Source organism: Strongylocentrotus purpuratus, unplaced genomic scaffold (genome assembly GCF_000002235.5).
Source record: "Strongylocentrotus purpuratus isolate Spur 01 unplaced genomic scaffold, Spur_5.0 spur5_scaffold_2, whole genome shotgun sequence".
NCBI lineage: Eukaryota > Metazoa > Echinodermata > Echinoidea > Camarodonta > Strongylocentrotidae > Strongylocentrotus > Strongylocentrotus purpuratus.
In genome coordinates, this window is record NW_022145605.1 from 33,044,188 (window position 1) to 33,061,210 (window position 17,023).

General features: G+C 37.3%; 1 protein-coding gene across 1 annotated transcript; it reads right to left on the reverse strand.

Annotated features, from left to right (window-relative positions):
* Window positions 1–7,041: 7,041 nt before the first annotated feature.
* Window positions 7,042–16,524, reverse strand: LOC115926486 (adenosine receptor A3-like). Its single transcript, XM_030991240.1, has 3 exons — window positions 15,871–16,524; window positions 9,026–9,277; window positions 7,042–7,059 (listed from the first exon to the last, which is right to left on the reverse strand). The coding sequence occupies exons 1-3, from the start codon at window positions 16,522–16,524 to the stop codon at window positions 7,042–7,044; spliced, it is 924 nt and encodes a 307-aa protein (XP_030847100.1).
* Between the last annotated feature and the right edge of the window lie 499 nt (window positions 16,525–17,023).

Consider the following 17,023-nt stretch of genomic DNA (forward strand, 5'->3'; position numbering starts at 1 on the left):
CATAAATACGAATAAGAGCAATGACCATACACTTTGAAGGCATTTGCGGTTTGAAACAAGAAATCTACTATCCTTTTAATGGAACACACTCTATGCCTATTTTATCTTATATTAATCTCGTCTTGCAGTTATTAGCTAACTTAATGTTCTCTATTCGTAGGTATTACACACCCACTTACCCACTGTACTACAGAATTACGTACCAATACAGACCCCCTTCCCTTTTTCTTCCGGGTAGGTGAATTAGTGGGGTATGGTAATTTCATGGGTTGAGCGGGGGCATGCACTAAAAAGGTGAAATATTAACATTTTGGAAAGATTAACCTTCAAAGTAATGGAACAAATCGTCCTTGTTTTCACGAAGTGACGGTAGTGAGAATAATCGTAACGCAAAGTGAATGCAATTTTTTTTCACTACCGTCACCTCGTGAAAACAGCGACGAAATATTCATAATTTAATTGTTAAAACATTTAGAATTTATAAACTCGCTGGTGATGGATTTTTGTTTTGTTTTCGAACAATTGAAGCACACTGTACCTCTAACCTTTAAAAAATTTCAATTCTACATGTATTTATGAAATATTCAGACTTCTTCTTGTAATGTATCATGCCTCTTAATACCAGCATGTTTGGTCGATGCTATCAATGTCTGTCCTTTATAGCTATCCCATAATTTCGATCCACTTCAACAATTGGCGCTGATAGGTATTCCAATGAAGCTGTCTCAAAATTGTCTATCCACTTTCAGAGTATTATTATCGTAACATACATGTATATCTTCACAGACAAAACTAATCTACGCCCCACTTCTCAAAATAAGTCCATCGGCCCTCAAACCTAACACAGCTGTCTCATAATTTTGATCTAAAATGAGGATTTTTTAAAGATAACAAGCGTTTTTACAAATATGCATTCTCAATGAAGTGAAATGAAATGAATTTGTTTTCCCATGCATTTTCAAAGAAGTGATTATATATTTTTTGTTCTCCACGCATTATCAATTGAAGTGAAACGAAATGAGAGATTTTTCTTTGGGGATAGTGAGGACTTATACCGGTATTTACATTTTAAAACGATCACGCTCAAGTATCCTTTGTTCATCGTTTATTTTGAAATAATTGCGTGATTTCTCTCTGCCTTTTTCTTTCATACAGGCAATGAGGTGGATCCATTTAATATAGTTTCTGCTCATCGTGACGGATATGCTGAAATTCGCAATAATTTCATCCATTTCTTAGTATTTTGGATGTTTTTTAAACACGTTTATTTGTAAGGATGGTATACGCAGTATTACGCATATACCTGTAAGAATGGTCCTTTCCTTATTTTGATTTTATGATGGAGCACACATGAAACAAGTGCATAATGTTGTTATATTGTTATTTTAATTATAATTTATTTATTTAACATACTCGAATGTATACAGAAAATGTATGATAAAACAAAATAAGGATATTACATCTGAAAACAATATTATAAACATCGAAATAGTTCTAATAGCTTTTACATTTTAAACATTATTGAAGGTAGGTCTTTTTCTTTGTCAGGTGTAAAAATGAGGGTTGTACTGAAAAGCACGGTTGGTATTGGTAAGCCCGTCTTAATCTTATTTGTATACAAGTACTTGAATACAAAGCTTTCGATTCAATTGCGATTATAAATATAACTTGATGATAAAATCGTAATGTTGTCTTATTAGACAGTGCAAAAAGTTTATAACGAGAACGTAAGATTTTGCTTACGACAACCGCCTTGTGTATTCACAGTTTAATTGCTATTAATCAAAGGTATCGGAAGATTAGAAATACTATTGTATATTACATATATCATAAATATATTTAAGCACAGTATATTGATTATTATTCGATTCGTGGACTGCTATGATTACCTTTATAGTGTATATTTACCATGATCGCAACTATTTGCGAAAAAGCAACCGAAGGACAATGTCAGTACCATAGTGTATGCCCTGTAGAAACCATGTTCAGACTATATATCATGGTGATTCATTCAATAATTCTTACATTCCAAAAGACGACGTACAAGGCCATTGATTTTTGCCTAAGGTTGATTAAAAAAGAAGAAGTTGTGTTCATGCTGTTACATTCATTATAGCCTCATGTGCACTTAAAATCTAATGATCACCTTAAGTTTTTTCTTGGCTGTATATACATGTTTTTCCTTCTTCTTACGTAATTTTTTATATACTTTTTATACTTTTATAATGTATATTGTTTTTCATCATCCTATAGGTGTTATGATAATATATATAAAACAAAATATATTTGCGTCCCATCTTCAAAGCACAGTATGTATTCTCACAGCTCTACATGTACATAAAATAACTACTGAAAATGTATTTATATACACATTCGAAAAGCACATACAATGTTGCCTGTTAAGTTGGAATAACTTTTTCTTAACTCTGGTCATAAAATATGATTTATTCTTCAAAGATAAATGTTACATCTTCTCCGAACTTGAATGATCGATCTCTGTGACTCTTTCTATTCATCAAGGTATCTTCTCCGATCTTGGGGGTTGATTGTTATACAAATAATACACAGCAGTGAAGGCAATAGTAGGAATTACACACGCAATGTACTTTGGAACAGTCAAACGCGCCCGAGGCGATAGCCGAGGGTTTTTGGACTGTTTCGAAGGTACCGAGTGTGTGTAATTTTACTAATGCCCGAACAAAATGATGTGTATTTATTGTTTTATATAAAGATGATGTTTTATTTGTTTTATAAAATGATGTTGTATAACACGATTTTACTAATGACCGGTCGTTAGTAAATTTACGTGTTAGGCAAAATAAATACCTGGTCACGTGTACGCTCTCAACCAATCATTTGATTAGGACCCGCTTCATCATCTCATTAAACATTTTGCCACACATCTCTGTTTTCTGCCACCCTAGTACACTCTAGCAGTGTCATTCCATTCCGTGTCCTAATGTATCCTTCCCCAGTTAGTTATTTTATTTTATTAATGAAGTTATGAGAAGATTTATAACTTTATCTGCTCATAATAAATGATATTCTCACAATCACTTCATGAAAAGAAGTCAAAAAGTTATTCCAACTTTATGCGCAACAGTCTGTATTCGACAATTGTAGTCATTAAGTTTCTTTGCATTGTTATTAAAGCAATTATAATCATATAAACAAATTTTAAACTTCTTTTTTCTAATTATACCAATACTTGTACATATTGTATATTTATGTTCATAGCATATTTTATTCTCAAATCACAGACATTAGGCCCGAATTCACAAAGGAGGTTTGTAGACAAACCTAGGTTTAGGTGCGTCATAATTATGACGCGTCTTGACGCGTTTCAGACCAAGGTTTGTCTGAACCTTGGTCTGAAATGCATCGAGACGCGTCATATGACGCACATAAACTTTGTCGAATTCGGGCCTATTAGAATGTATGTGATGCGATGACGAATCATTAAGAGTTGGAACTAGTCAAGAAATAAAGTCAAAAGGCAGATGGTTCTGGTCGTAGTGAAAAATGAAGAAGAAAACAGAAAAGAGAAAAAAAGAAGAAGAAGAAAAGAAGAACAAGAAGAACAATTAGATAAAAAGAAATAGAAAAAGTAGAAAAAGTAGAAAAAGGAGAAAAAGGAGAAAAAGTAGAACAAGTGGAAAAAGAGGAATAAAGTCAAATTAGACTCATTTCTCTTGATTATGTTGAAAAGTTCGCATTACCCCTTTTCGTAGTTTGATAAAGAAGTTTTTTTCATAGTTTAACAAGAGACAGTGGTATGAAGTTTAACTAGAGCTAACAACTTGTTTACAATAAACCATGCAATACCAACATAGGAGTTGCTATGTCAGACGTGCTGTATCTTCATTAGGAAAAGAAAGGTAATATGGAGGTAGTGTATGAAAGAATGCAATTCTCTTCTGAGCATGTGCTGCGCTGGGGGAAGTTACATACCACTGCATGTCTCTTGTTAGCTCACTAATGATTGACAGATGTTGTCACAGGTTGAATGAGATCGGGAGCATTTTTGTAGGATAGAGCTTAGCAGGTCTAAGATTTTTTTTTTTAAATATTAAAAAATCTATTTAATATGTAAAGATATTTGAATAACAAAATATGAGTTGTATGCAGCCCTACATATCAACAGGAATCAACTTATATTTGGATGTCAACCGACCTTTAGGCAACAAAATGACAGAATTTTAACCAGTATCAATGGTATTATTGTATATACCTGATATTCATGCTAAAATATGATGAATTAGTTGTTCATAATGTGCATCACATTAAATACCTAAGTGCCTATCTGTGAAAAACGAATTGTCCAATTTGTTTTCATGTCTTACTAAAAAAAAAAAGGTTTATTGGGGTGGTATTATCATGATCATTAAGGGGGTTCTAGCATCAAGGGGAAGGAAGATAAGGGGAGGGGGTATTATTAAGAATGATATGGTCGGAATGTGAATAGGCAAGGCCCTTGATTAGGAATAGGGGTGTCCTATCCTTTTCCTTTCTACCATTTCCCGTCCCTCTTTCGCTCTCCATGTTTTATCTCTTTTACTACGTTTTGTTTGTGTGTGTGCGTGTGTGTGTGTGTGTGTGTGTGGGAGGGGGGTGGGACGGGGGAGGGCACGTGGCCTTTTGTCTTTGTACCCTACCCCATAATAAGCCCCATAATTTACTACGAGCGAGCCATTATCATGGCGGCACACTTCACTCAAATATTATCCATTCGGGGGAAAAGAGCACCCAAACGTAATTACAAATAAAGTAGACGTTGCAGAATCCAGACCAAAAGTGCCCTTGATAATATGGAGAAGAGCATAATTCATTGCCCTTCACATCAAATAATTACAACAAATTTACAGATAATCCATGAACATGGTTTGTTTCTCATTTGTGTAATAGAGTGACAATTTAGCACCTAACGATATCAAATTTGACTACTAGTAAAGGGTAAAGAGTTTCATGAAAGCCAAATAGAATCACTTGCTTTTGCGGAAGGGGTTGGTTAGTCGGTGTCGATTAAGTGTAATTATCAACAATTTGAAGTTGTAAGGTTGAACAGTATTTTATTTAGGATGTGACCATGAAGTATCGAAATTCAAGCTTACTATTGAAATTCTCGAGGGGAAATGTAGGCATAGAAAAAGAGTATTACTGTAATCATGGCCGGGGAGGGGCGGTAGTGAAATTTTGTGAAAATAAGGAGGAGAGGGGCAGTGTTCCGAAAAATCTCTTATTAGAAAATGAGGGGTTTCATGTCTGTATCATGTGCTAATTTACAGAAAGATACATCCACCAACCAAAATGTTTTCAAAATGTCGTGCTCAAGCGACTTTAATTTCCAAAAATGTTACGAAGTGTATGGATGATACCGAAGGTGATACAGGAGTGTATCTTTCATACTTAATCTACTTTTCCTAAAGTGTACCAATCACGTGATTTTTAAAAAATTATTTTGTATTTATATATATATATATATATATAATCAACCTAAGAAACCTTTACTCTGCAATCGATTGATATGCTAAGGGTTTAGAGGTATAAAGAAAAAAAGGATAATTAAAACCCCGCGCAAGAAACTCAAGTCTGACTTAAGTTTCTCGTGCGCCTTATATCATGAGCACGTAGGGGTGCCTAGAGGCTAGACCAGTCTACTAAAAAAAAAAAAAAAAAATCACTTTCAAATATACTGAGAGTGTATTGAACTACAATTAAAACTTCATTGTAGAAGTAATATTTGAAACTCATATTTTGAATACAGTGTATAGTGTATAGCAACATGGAGCTCTTTATAAAATCAAGAGCAAAAACATGTTTTGACGATTAGTACATTTGAATCATCCTTGTCTTTATCGACAATATATTTCAGGTATGACGAGAGAAAGATTTTGTATCACTGAACCACTTTGTAGGCTGATAGCGATAATCATCTGAGATTTTCAGGAACAAAGCAGGGTTCAAAAGGTACAAGTACTTTCTTTCTTATCTCTTTTAGGCTTCGTTGGGCGGAATCTTCGTCCTCGGGGAAATAAACGCCTAACAAATAATTTAAAAGCGGAAGTATTAACATCATAACAAAAACAAGTCAATGTACTTTTGGAAATCGTGATCATTTCATTCAAATTCGCAGGAATTCGCAGGAAGTATTTGTACACACAAAAATTCATTCCACAACGAGAGTTCCTTAGATGGGAGTCCATTAACTTTATTGAGAATATTAATCGTTATTGAATAGACACTATTTTGGATGAACAAAGCGCGTGTTCTATGTTCATCATTCCATTTTGTAATCACTCTCTTCAAGCTAGACCGCATCATTTCCAATATAAAGCTGTGATAGTAATGGCTTTTCCGGGAGGTGGATTTGTCAATAAGCGAAAGTGCTTGTAAAGATGAATGAAAGTTAATGCTTGATTAGATGACTGGCAGTTGGCATCCGGTATATAATGACGGATGAAGAGTCGAGATTCTATAAGGGGGGGGGGGGGGAGCTGGGAAGGGGAATGGGGCTCTACCCCCATTTTATAAATTCAAGCTCTACCTCCATAACAAAAATCTTCTAGTAGTACCGCGCCTGGGGTTGAATTGTTTGATTTCCCACCCCAAAAGCCTTGTTCTCACACAACAAGGGGGGGGGGGGGGAGAGAGAGAGAGAGAGAGAGAGAGGGGGGGGGGGCAATTAATAGAAAGCTTATATATCGTCTTTTCTTATCCAAAAGAGCATTAAATCTGTATCAAAGCATATGAGATAATGCCCTTCTGGCTCAAAACAGACAATAAACATGCATGGATGCTTATTTGAGAGTACAAGTAACCCAGCGAATGAATCATGTCCGAACGATTTTAACGTGGAGAGAAAAAGAGAAATATATTATACACCTTAAGGGATTGACAACAGATAAGTAAATACTGTCTAAACCAACATAATTATAGAAACACAATTAGGAAAGGAAAAAATAGGTATACTCCTAGAAACTACCCCCCCCCCAAAAAAAAAAAAAAAAAAAAAAAGAAAAAGTGGACTAAACGAAAACTTAACTAGCTGCTGGTGCCACCCTAAAAAGACAAAAAATAGTAAAACGAGCTCAGTTAGCTTCACAATCCTATATACATGCTATACATAAATAAGTGAGTATGCTTTCTTTGTTTGTTGCAAGCAGCTACTTATATTCCATCGATATATTGCTATATTTAAAACATTTTTTTTTTTACCGTTTCATGAATGGAGGAGTCTTAGATTGTTGACGTATTTAACCCTTGAAACCATATGCCGTAATTAGAAAGCAAGCCTTTTTCTATTTCCGCTAAATTGTTTTAATCATGCATGCATCATTGATATAACCATTGCAAATACGTTTGTACACAACCCCTTTATGACACAAATCAACTACTTCATCAGTAATAATGTTGAGAAAAAAAAAAAAATCAAATTATCCGGACAGTGCAAATGAAAGAGGAAGATACGTCATAGAGATATCAATTTGTGTTTCGAACAACAACAACAACAACTATAAAATTGGCACATATAATAGTGTCAGTGATATATATATGATATAACATTACCGTTACACTCAATTAATTAACAATAACAACAATAACATCGGTACTAATAACAGTGGCAGTGATAAATATGATACAATATCAACAATAGTAATGAGGCATTTAGGAGCACTATGAATTACCTTAACACTTATTAATTAACATCTTAGATTTTACATGTGTTTAACTAATGAAACCGTTTGCCGTAGCTAGAAAAATTAGACATTTTCCATTTCCTCTAAAATAGTTTAATCATGCACATAATAATATCGAATATTTAGGAGCGCTAAACACAATAAGTACCATAGCGCTTACAAATACAAATATATGAAAAGAGGACAAAAAAGTACAGTACAGGAAGTGTACCAAATAGATCATTGGGGGAAAAGGTGAGTTTTGAGGGATCTTTTGAAGGTGGCAAGAGAGGTAATTTCCCTTATGGAAAGAGGGATGCTGTTCCATGTCTTTGATGCCGCTACTGCATACTCTAGATATAGCATTACCGTTTTACGCAGCCACTTTATGAAACAAATCGTATATACGTCATAGAGTTGTCAATCTGTGTTTCAATGATTACAACAACAACAACAATGAAATAAGTACTCATACCATGACAGTGATACAAATGATATCATATTAACAAAAGTGAGGAGGTATTATATAGGAGCAATATGGATTACCGTAACACTTAATTAATTAACACCTAAATCTATTACTTCTAAGATAGTTACGTCTACGGGGATCTTTGAAAGGGGAATTCATATATTTATTTTGAGTTGATTTTTTCTTTTCAATTTTTTTGTTGCAATGTAATTCTGTACCATGTTTTTTTAGTTGATATAAAGAAATACATTGAAATCAACATTGAATCTCAATTTCGTCTGCAATGTACAAAGACAAATCTGTGCGAAACGTAGTGATACAAGAATATACACATTTTAAACTATACAATAATCATTATAATAGCATCCAGAGTTCTACCACCATAATCTATCGCCATACTTCATGCCACTATACACACGAGCTTATTATTTGCACCCTATTTCACACCAGCTGTCTGATTTCAGTTATATTTACACAAACATGGCGAGTAAATTTGATTTCAATTAGTCAGACATTGATTCGTTCCGCTTACGGTTGACAAGGAATGCACGCCACTACCATCCGGATGAACGCGGCGATTTCGGCACGTAATTCTAGCCCACCATCGCCTAAAAACAAGCCGAAACTCACTCTTGCGCGCGTAAATAACGGGGTTAAATGCGCTGTTGAAGTGACTCAAAAGAACAGTTAAGTTAAGGAGATGTTGGTTGATACCTGGGACTATACCAAAAGCTATGATGCTGTCTAGAGTGAATATTGGACACCATGTAAAGAAGAGAAAGAGCATCAGAAAGCAAAAGAAGATCGCTTTCTTGCGCTCGGCTTCGACTCGTTTGAATGAATTTGGAACGCTGCGAGCGCTCCCATCCTTTTTATTAACATCATTAGCTTTTCTACCCATCTTCCCACAATTGTCGCTACCGTCTCCACATCCGTTGTCCTTCCTGTCGTTTTTATCAATGCTCGGTTGGCGTGAAATCCCCGACGCCAAAACGTCGGGCGATTTGTTTTTCGCATTACCGCCTTCAGGGTGATCTTTGCCGGTTGAAGGATCCTTTTTTGAAGCGCCTTCAGATGGGGCTGCAACCTGCAGTCGCGTTCTTATCTTCTCTAAATCCTCCAACTGGTGCAGCTGCAAAAGAAAGAAAACACGAAGTTTTGAATTGATCAAAATATTCAAAATATATATGTACCTGTAAAAAAATGCATAGTAGAAACAAAGTTTTGTATAATCGAAACAAATCTTTATCCAATGCCTAACTCTCTTCTTAGCACCTATCAAAATGCATCATTATACAAATTTTGTTTTGGTGCGAGTGTGTGGGTGCGTTTTGTGTATGTTCGTGCGCTCAGGGGGGGGGGGGGTGTAGGTCCACACTTTACAAACAGACAGTTGAATTTGAATTTGTCCTCCATTATCTAAATATACCTTTTTCTACTTGAAAACCGAATTCCCACACTACACGTGATAAAAATGATAAAGCGTAGATCTATTGCAAATGGAAATTTGATAAATGAAGCACAAGAAATAACAAGTGGAGGTTCAATAGTAATAAATAATACTAATATAAAGTATTTGTAATGCCCCAACTCCACATGACTAATGTGTTCGAGGCGCATGGAGAAGAAAAATTATAAGTACACAAAAATACACACAAAAATACACAAAAATGAACAACGACATGTGAAAGTAACTCTAAATCTACTGAAAAGCCGCTTTGAACAAATGAGTTTTGAGGGCATGTTTAAACCAATCTACACTTGAAATATAACGAATATATTGTGGCAATTAATTCCATAGGTGAGGTCCAGCTTGTGCAAATGATCGATCCCCCCATGATTTCTTAATTTTCGGAACAGCAAGCGATAGAGAATCGGATGATCTTAAGCGTCTGGGAGGATTATAAGGCATCAATCGGAGAAATACCTCATTATCATGAATAATATGAAATATGGTCAAAATAATCTATTTTTCTGCTAAGCTTTAGCTCATTCACATAAGAAATTATATTTTTTGACGAATTCTGCAAAGTTAAATGGCTATGAATAACATGTTCATTAAAATTTTGCACCCACAGTCGTCTCAACGTTGATTGGTAAACATAGTGTGAAGCAGTCGTCAGGACAAGACTTACATGACCATGAACATTTTTCGGTTGGTATAACCAGAAACATTAGTTTTATTTAAAGGCACACTGTCCTACTTGTAGCTACTTGCTCCCTCTATATAGAAAACTTCCCAAATCGGTGCCTGTTGGTCCCCCATGATCCTCTTTTTCTTATGTTAAATGAGAGCTGAGTTAATGAGATAGCCACCTGTCACAGTGACCTCGATGGCTCAGTGGGTGGTCTTATCCATTCTAGCTGAAGTAGTAAAGCCTCCCTTTAAAGGCAGGCTTTACTACATGAGCTAGAAGGGATTAGACCACCCAGCGAGCCAGCGAGGTCACTGCGACAGGTGGCTATCTCATTAACTCAGCTCTCATTTAACATAAGAAAAAGAGGATCATGGGGGACCAACAGGCACCGATTGGGGAAGTTTTCTATATAGAGGGAGCAAGTAGCTACAAGTAGTACAGTGTGCCTTTAATAGTAATAATTATAGTGGGTTTTCTGTATAGCGCTCATGTCTGTCAGACTTAACACAGCTGGCGCTTCAGAATGGCTGCCATCAATAATAGTCTCTTTTTTCACATCGATAATTCAAAGACATATTGATTAGGTTCCTTCTTCGCCTATGCGCAAGGTCGCCTTTTTGCCACACGCATAATTTTGTAAAAAATTGATGGAAAGGTCGTTTCCTGCAACACAATGGCTTTGCAAAATTACCGAATTTTGACATTGATCGGCTTCATGACAACCCTTTTAAAGGTACTATGTCCCTTTTGCAGCCAACCTCAAATTCTGTAGAACTTTGCGGGAATTATGAATATGTCATGTATGTCCTATCTGTAAAATTTAAACGTTAGCAGTGTCCTAATATTCAAATTATGCAAGGAAACCTGTTTACTTGCTAGACTTCACTGTCAGACACTATCGAGTGACTGACTGGCTTTTTTTTCTTCTCTGGTAATAACATACATGAAATGAGCTGTAAAGGGTACATGAGCATTTGTCTACATCAATAACCCACTTCTTGTGATGGCCAAAATTAAACTGATTGAATCTTTGCGCAGCATAAAACGTATGACCATTCGGTACAATGGTCTGAAAATCAAGACTGTTACTTATTGGCTCTATAGCTCCTAAGTCGATTTGAAAACCAATAGTCGTTATTTTCCCATTTGAAGACTTTTTCAAGCCCCACTTTCTTTAGGGCAATTCTAAATTAGTATTATCTTTCAAATGCCATTGGAATTTAACCTTTTCATTTGTTTGGCCTGCAAATGGGACATAGTACCTTTAACCATCCATGCTTTCATTCTCCTTAAATTGAAAGGTTTGTTTCCTTTTCGCCCAATATAGCTCACAAATTTCAAAAGGCGAAAAATGAGAAGGATCTCGTCATATCGTACGAATAAAGCCTCCATCCAGCTTCAATTAAAAATCGAGTTCAAATTTGTATAGACATAAAGCTACCAGATACTGTGCATATTTGCGCAAATCATGAAGAACTGTAAGTAAGAAAATCACAGAATGCACTCCTTTCCATATCAAATAACTCAGGGAAGAATTTTATATAGAAAAATGAAGAGGAAAATGAAAGGGGTGAACCTTTCATCATTGAATAAGGAGAAGAAGAAGAAGAAGAAGTCAACTCCGACTGTGACATTAAGGGTTTTACCCCATTTTTTGAACAGCAAGTTGGTCTTCTTCTATACAATATCGATAATTTGATCTATATAGATATCACTACCGGCATACTTTTTTTCTTGGAGGGGAGGGGGGGGGGGTATGGTTGCTACCGCCTCTAAAGTTCCATGACAATAACAAGAAATTGGAATTAAGGGAAGGGAATGAAGATAGAGAGAAAGAAAGTAAGGAAGAAGGAAAGAAAGGAAGAAAGAAAGGAAGAAAAAAAGGAAAGAGGAAAGAAAGATAATTTTATTTAACTCTGTTTACCACTGCCACATTCTATCCTCGTGCTTAAAGATAAACTCCAGTACTGGTAAAAAAAAAAAAAAATTCTCACAGAATCAAACGAAACTTACACTGAATGTTCAAGATTACAAATAAATGACATGTGCCAAACAATTTTGGAAGAAAATGTATACTGGCTGAGTAATGAGCATAGAAATACAAGGAAATCAAGGTAGTACTAGCCCCGACACCATGTGTGTTGTCCCATATATAGCTTTCTATGTGAGTGCTTGTTACTTTACCAAGACTCGGTCAAATTTATTATGATTTTGATGATTCCAGAACCTTGCAGTGCACATCAATACTTACATGCTACATGATCAACTGTTTCTGATCCTTTCCACACCTTTTCTTTCACAATGCAATCGCATTACCAGAACTAAAGTTTATCTTTAAGACATAAACAAATCCTTCCTAGATCAGCCACCTTAATTTTCCGGCTCATTACGCCATTGCTATTGCAATCGATATAACTCTTAAGGACACACATTAGGCCTAACACAATGTGGTACACAATTCGAGAGCAATGCAATTCACTACTTATAACATGTCCAAATCTCTGTTCATTACTCTCCCAGGTGCCCGCTCACCTATGCTGTCAAATACTTGGTGCACTATAGTCATCAATTAAGAGGCGATAATGGCTTTAGTACACCTGAGATGTGTCTTTATTAAATTAAGTGTCATTGCTTATTCACTGCCATTCATCTATCTGATGGCACAGGGCTGTATAACGTTGTTGGGTGCATGCAATGTCATGCAAAATAAACAATGCCAAGTTGCCAACGTCATACTCGATTGTAGACGGTCCTTTCGGGGATATTTAGACAAGATATTACGCCTCCGACAGAAGAGAATGGCTAAAGAAATGATTATTGGAGACAATATACAAGAGAAAGAGAGAGAGAAACAAAAAAGGGTAGTTGCTCTATCAATTTGTAACATGATTGATGATTTAATAATAAATTGTTCCCTTGTGCATATTTTGTCTGACAATCTTCAGGTGTCAACCAAGGGTGTCGATTTGTATCCGTGGTTGGGGGGGGGGGGGATGATAGGTGCCAAAATATTTTCGGCAATGGATCAAAGCAACCAAGAGGTAGAAGCGTGTGGCAGGTTGCTACCCCTCCCCAAGCGCGTAGCCAGGATTTCATTTTTTTTTTTTTGGGGGGGGGGGGGGGCGGTAGTGAGCACGCAAAGCGCGCTCCCTAGGGGGTTGGGTGCAGGGATGAAGGAGTTCCCCCCCTCCCCCGCGAAGCGCGGAAGCTCTGACGTTTTATTAGATTATTAAAGAAAGAAGACGATTCGATGTACCATTCTCGACTCTCAATCCTTGTCTAAATTCAGTTCCCCCCACCCTCCCGCGTGAAGCGCGGAAGCTTAGATGTTTCATTAAATTATTAAAGAAAGAAGACGATCCGTTGCACTGTTCTCGACTCTTAATCCTTGTCTGAATTCAGTTCCCCCCCCCCCCACTCCCGCGCGAAGCAGGGAAGCTTTGACGTTTTAAATAATTATTACTCTTATTCCTTGTCTGAATTCATTTTCGCCCATCCCGCGCGAAGCGCGGAAGCTTTCACGTTTCATTGAATTATTAGAGAAAGAAGACGATTCGTTGTATCGTGTCCTTGTCTGAGTCCAAATCCCCCCGCCCTCCCGCGCGATGCGCGGAAGCTTTCACGTTTCATTTAATTATTACTCTCAATCCTTGTCTATATTCATTAACGCCTATCCCTGCGCGGAGCGTGGAAGCTTTCGCATTTCATTACATTATTAGAGAAAGAAGACAATTCGTCGGATCGTGTCCTTGTCTGAATGCAGTTTCCCCCTACCGCGCGAAGCGCGGAAGCTTTGACGGTTCAATAAATAATTACTCTTAATTCTTGTCTATATTCATTTTCGCCCATCCCTGCGCGAAGCGCGGAAGCTTTCGCATTTCATTACATTATTAGAGAAAGAAGACGATTCGTCGGCTTCGTATCCTTGTCTGAATGCAGTTTTCCCCCCCTACCGCGCGAAGTGCGGAAGCTTTGACGGTTCAATAAATTATTACTCTTAATCCTTGTTTATATTCATTTTCCCCCTCCCGCGCGAAGCTTTACCGTGTCAGAGAAAGATGACGATTCGTTGTACCGTTCTCGACTCTTAATTTTTTTCTTCCTACGTCCTCTTCCTTTCTTCTCTCTCTTCTCTCTCTCTCTCTCTATCTTTGGCCGGCGTTTTTTTTTTTTTTTGGGGGGGGGGGGGGACCGCCCCCATTGCCCCCCTGGCTACGCGCCTGTATCCCCTCTGTCTCTCTCTTCCACTCTCTACTGTTTTGCACTTTTTCGCTTCGCGCTTAACATTTAGCTCGTTGTTTTTTGACGCTTCGGCTTAGCATTCGGCGCACTGCATTTCTATGATGCTGTTGATTGAATAAATTGAATAAATTCATCACTTCCTGATGAAGCCGTATGAACGAGAATTAAATATATTCTTGTCTCATATACGGTTGTCTCATTCACGTATGTATGAGATAGCAACATGTGTATATTGATGGTCATCTTGCAAGTAATAACCATTAACTACTCCCATCTGGCTCTCATCATTAAATTTTTTTATAGTGAATTATTGGGGGGGGGGGGGGATGATTGTACAGGCCATCCCCCCAACCTGAAATATTGGGGGGGGGGGGGGGATATATCCCCCCATCCCCCGGGATCGACACCCATGGTGTCAACAACGGATTATGCTAAAATATTCGCTGTTTGTGTCTAATCGGCAAAAAAGGAAAGACACAATGATGGACCCTCTAAACCACCATTTCATTTTTGTTGACAGCTAGCAAGGTGACTTTAGTCTAAAATGTAAAAGAAAGAATCGGGATATAAAAAGGGGGAAAGTGCAAACAAGACATTTAGACTAAATGCTCCTTTAGCATATTAGGAAAATTAGCGATTTTCATGATTAAATTGATAGTTCTGTTTTATTTGGTACACATTTTAATGGGTTCTTTTGGTTATATTTTACAAAATTAAACTGGTTGTATTTACCAATCGTTTTGAAAGAGTGCACATAACGGTTGTCTATTTCTGGATTTTGCCTGTCTGAGAGTTTTCAGAAATCATGGTAATATTTCCCTCTCCCTCCCCTCGCCACTTAACAGATGTATGAATCCGTCCTTGGTTCTCTCTCAATAATTAAAATCAATTTATTTGTAAAATTTGGTTTTAATTGGAAAACAGCACATGAAAAAATCCAGAGGACCAATGCTGTCCTATTTGAAATTATACACCACTATAGATGTTTTACAGTGTACTTCACATAAACAGTTCGTAGTAATCAATGATATGTACTAATCTTCGTATGGCTTAAAGGAGAACATCAAACGCCAGACTGGCGATAATTACATATCGTGAAAAAGAACATTCGGATATTTTAACTGTATTTAAAACGATAAAGAAAAACTGGGAAGGTAAAAGAGTCACAGTATTAGAAATGGAACTAAATGTGTGGAGGTAGGTTAAATCTCAAATGGACCATATTGTATGAATAAGAAATGTATATCTGCGGTACATGTATAATTGTATTGTTGTTGTATTGATCTTGTTGAGTTAAGAGGCGGTTATTCCGCATAGGTTATTAGTGTTTATCAAATCACCTTACCTGTTTTGAGATGGCCTTGAATATGCTGCGGTACATAATGCACATAGCGACAAACGGTGGTATCATACCGACAAAGAACAGGAAGGCCAGGTAGTCCATCCTGACAATCTCGATCAGGACACAAAGATCCTTGGTAGCATCACCGTTGTTCCAACCCATCGGCATGACCAAAGCCATGGAGAGCGGAACAGCCCAAGCCAGGAACACATGAAGTATCACCCGATTCGGGGTGGTGATGGTTGAATAGTGGAAGGGTCGGCAAGTGGCGTAGTACTGGTTGAAGGTGTGTGCCAGGAGAGAGTACATGGAGCACAGGTCGAGCAATAGGACGATGGTCAGAAGCGTCATGCAGAGGCCGTAGTTCCTTGGGTAACCGTTGAGGGCGAGCAGCAGGGAAGGAATACCAACAACACCCATGCAGAAGTCGGTAATGGCCAGTGAGACCAGGTAGGTGTTGGGTATGGTGTGGAGCTTCTTGGTGACAGCTACGGCTAACACTATGGTGGCATTACCAACGGCTGCACAGACCCCTAGGATCACCTCACAGGTGTAGTAAGCAATGGTCATCCATGGCATGGAAGGCACTTCATCGAGGCCTTCCTCAAGATCTCCCGATAAAGTAATCGTTGTAGGAGAAGAAAAACCCGGTAACATTGTGTTTGCCATTTGATTTTGATATCTTTAACTTTGTGGGTATAATCAAGGTTCTCAACATTTATCTGCAACGCTAAAGCCTTGATTTAAATTGATTATCAAAATCAGTGATGAGTTGTAATCGTAGCGAATTATTTTGAAAGACAACTGGAGTATAAGTTATGTTCAGGGTTGAATGATATTTTGAATTGACCACGAAGTAATAATCAGTCTCCAAACATTCATCAAGCTGACGTATTCAGTTATAGTACCCAAAGTCGATTACAACTTTTGACTGATGACTGTAATCTACGGCTGATAAGTCCATTGCAGCAGTATGTATAGGAGACCTAAACCCTACTCAACGTTTTTTTTTTAATCGAATGTCATGCGATGCAGGTTGGCTAAGGATCGCTTCAGTCCCTTCATGTATTCTCCTGAAAACAATGATGGCACAATCTACAAAACGAGGATTTTCCAGTTTAGAATCAGATTAGAATACACTGTATTAGACGATCGC

What these genes read in the sequence shown, in the direction of transcription:
- LOC115926486 (XM_030991240.1), bottom strand. Translation starts at nt 16,524, where the DNA reads ATGTTACCGGGTTTTTCTTCTCCTACAACGATTACTTTATCGGGAGAT. An exon ending in TCAAGGCCATCTCAAAACAG is followed by an intron (nt 9,278 to 15,870) that starts GTAAGGTGATTT and finishes TTTCTTTTGCAG; the next exon opens with CTGCACCAGTTGGAGGATTT.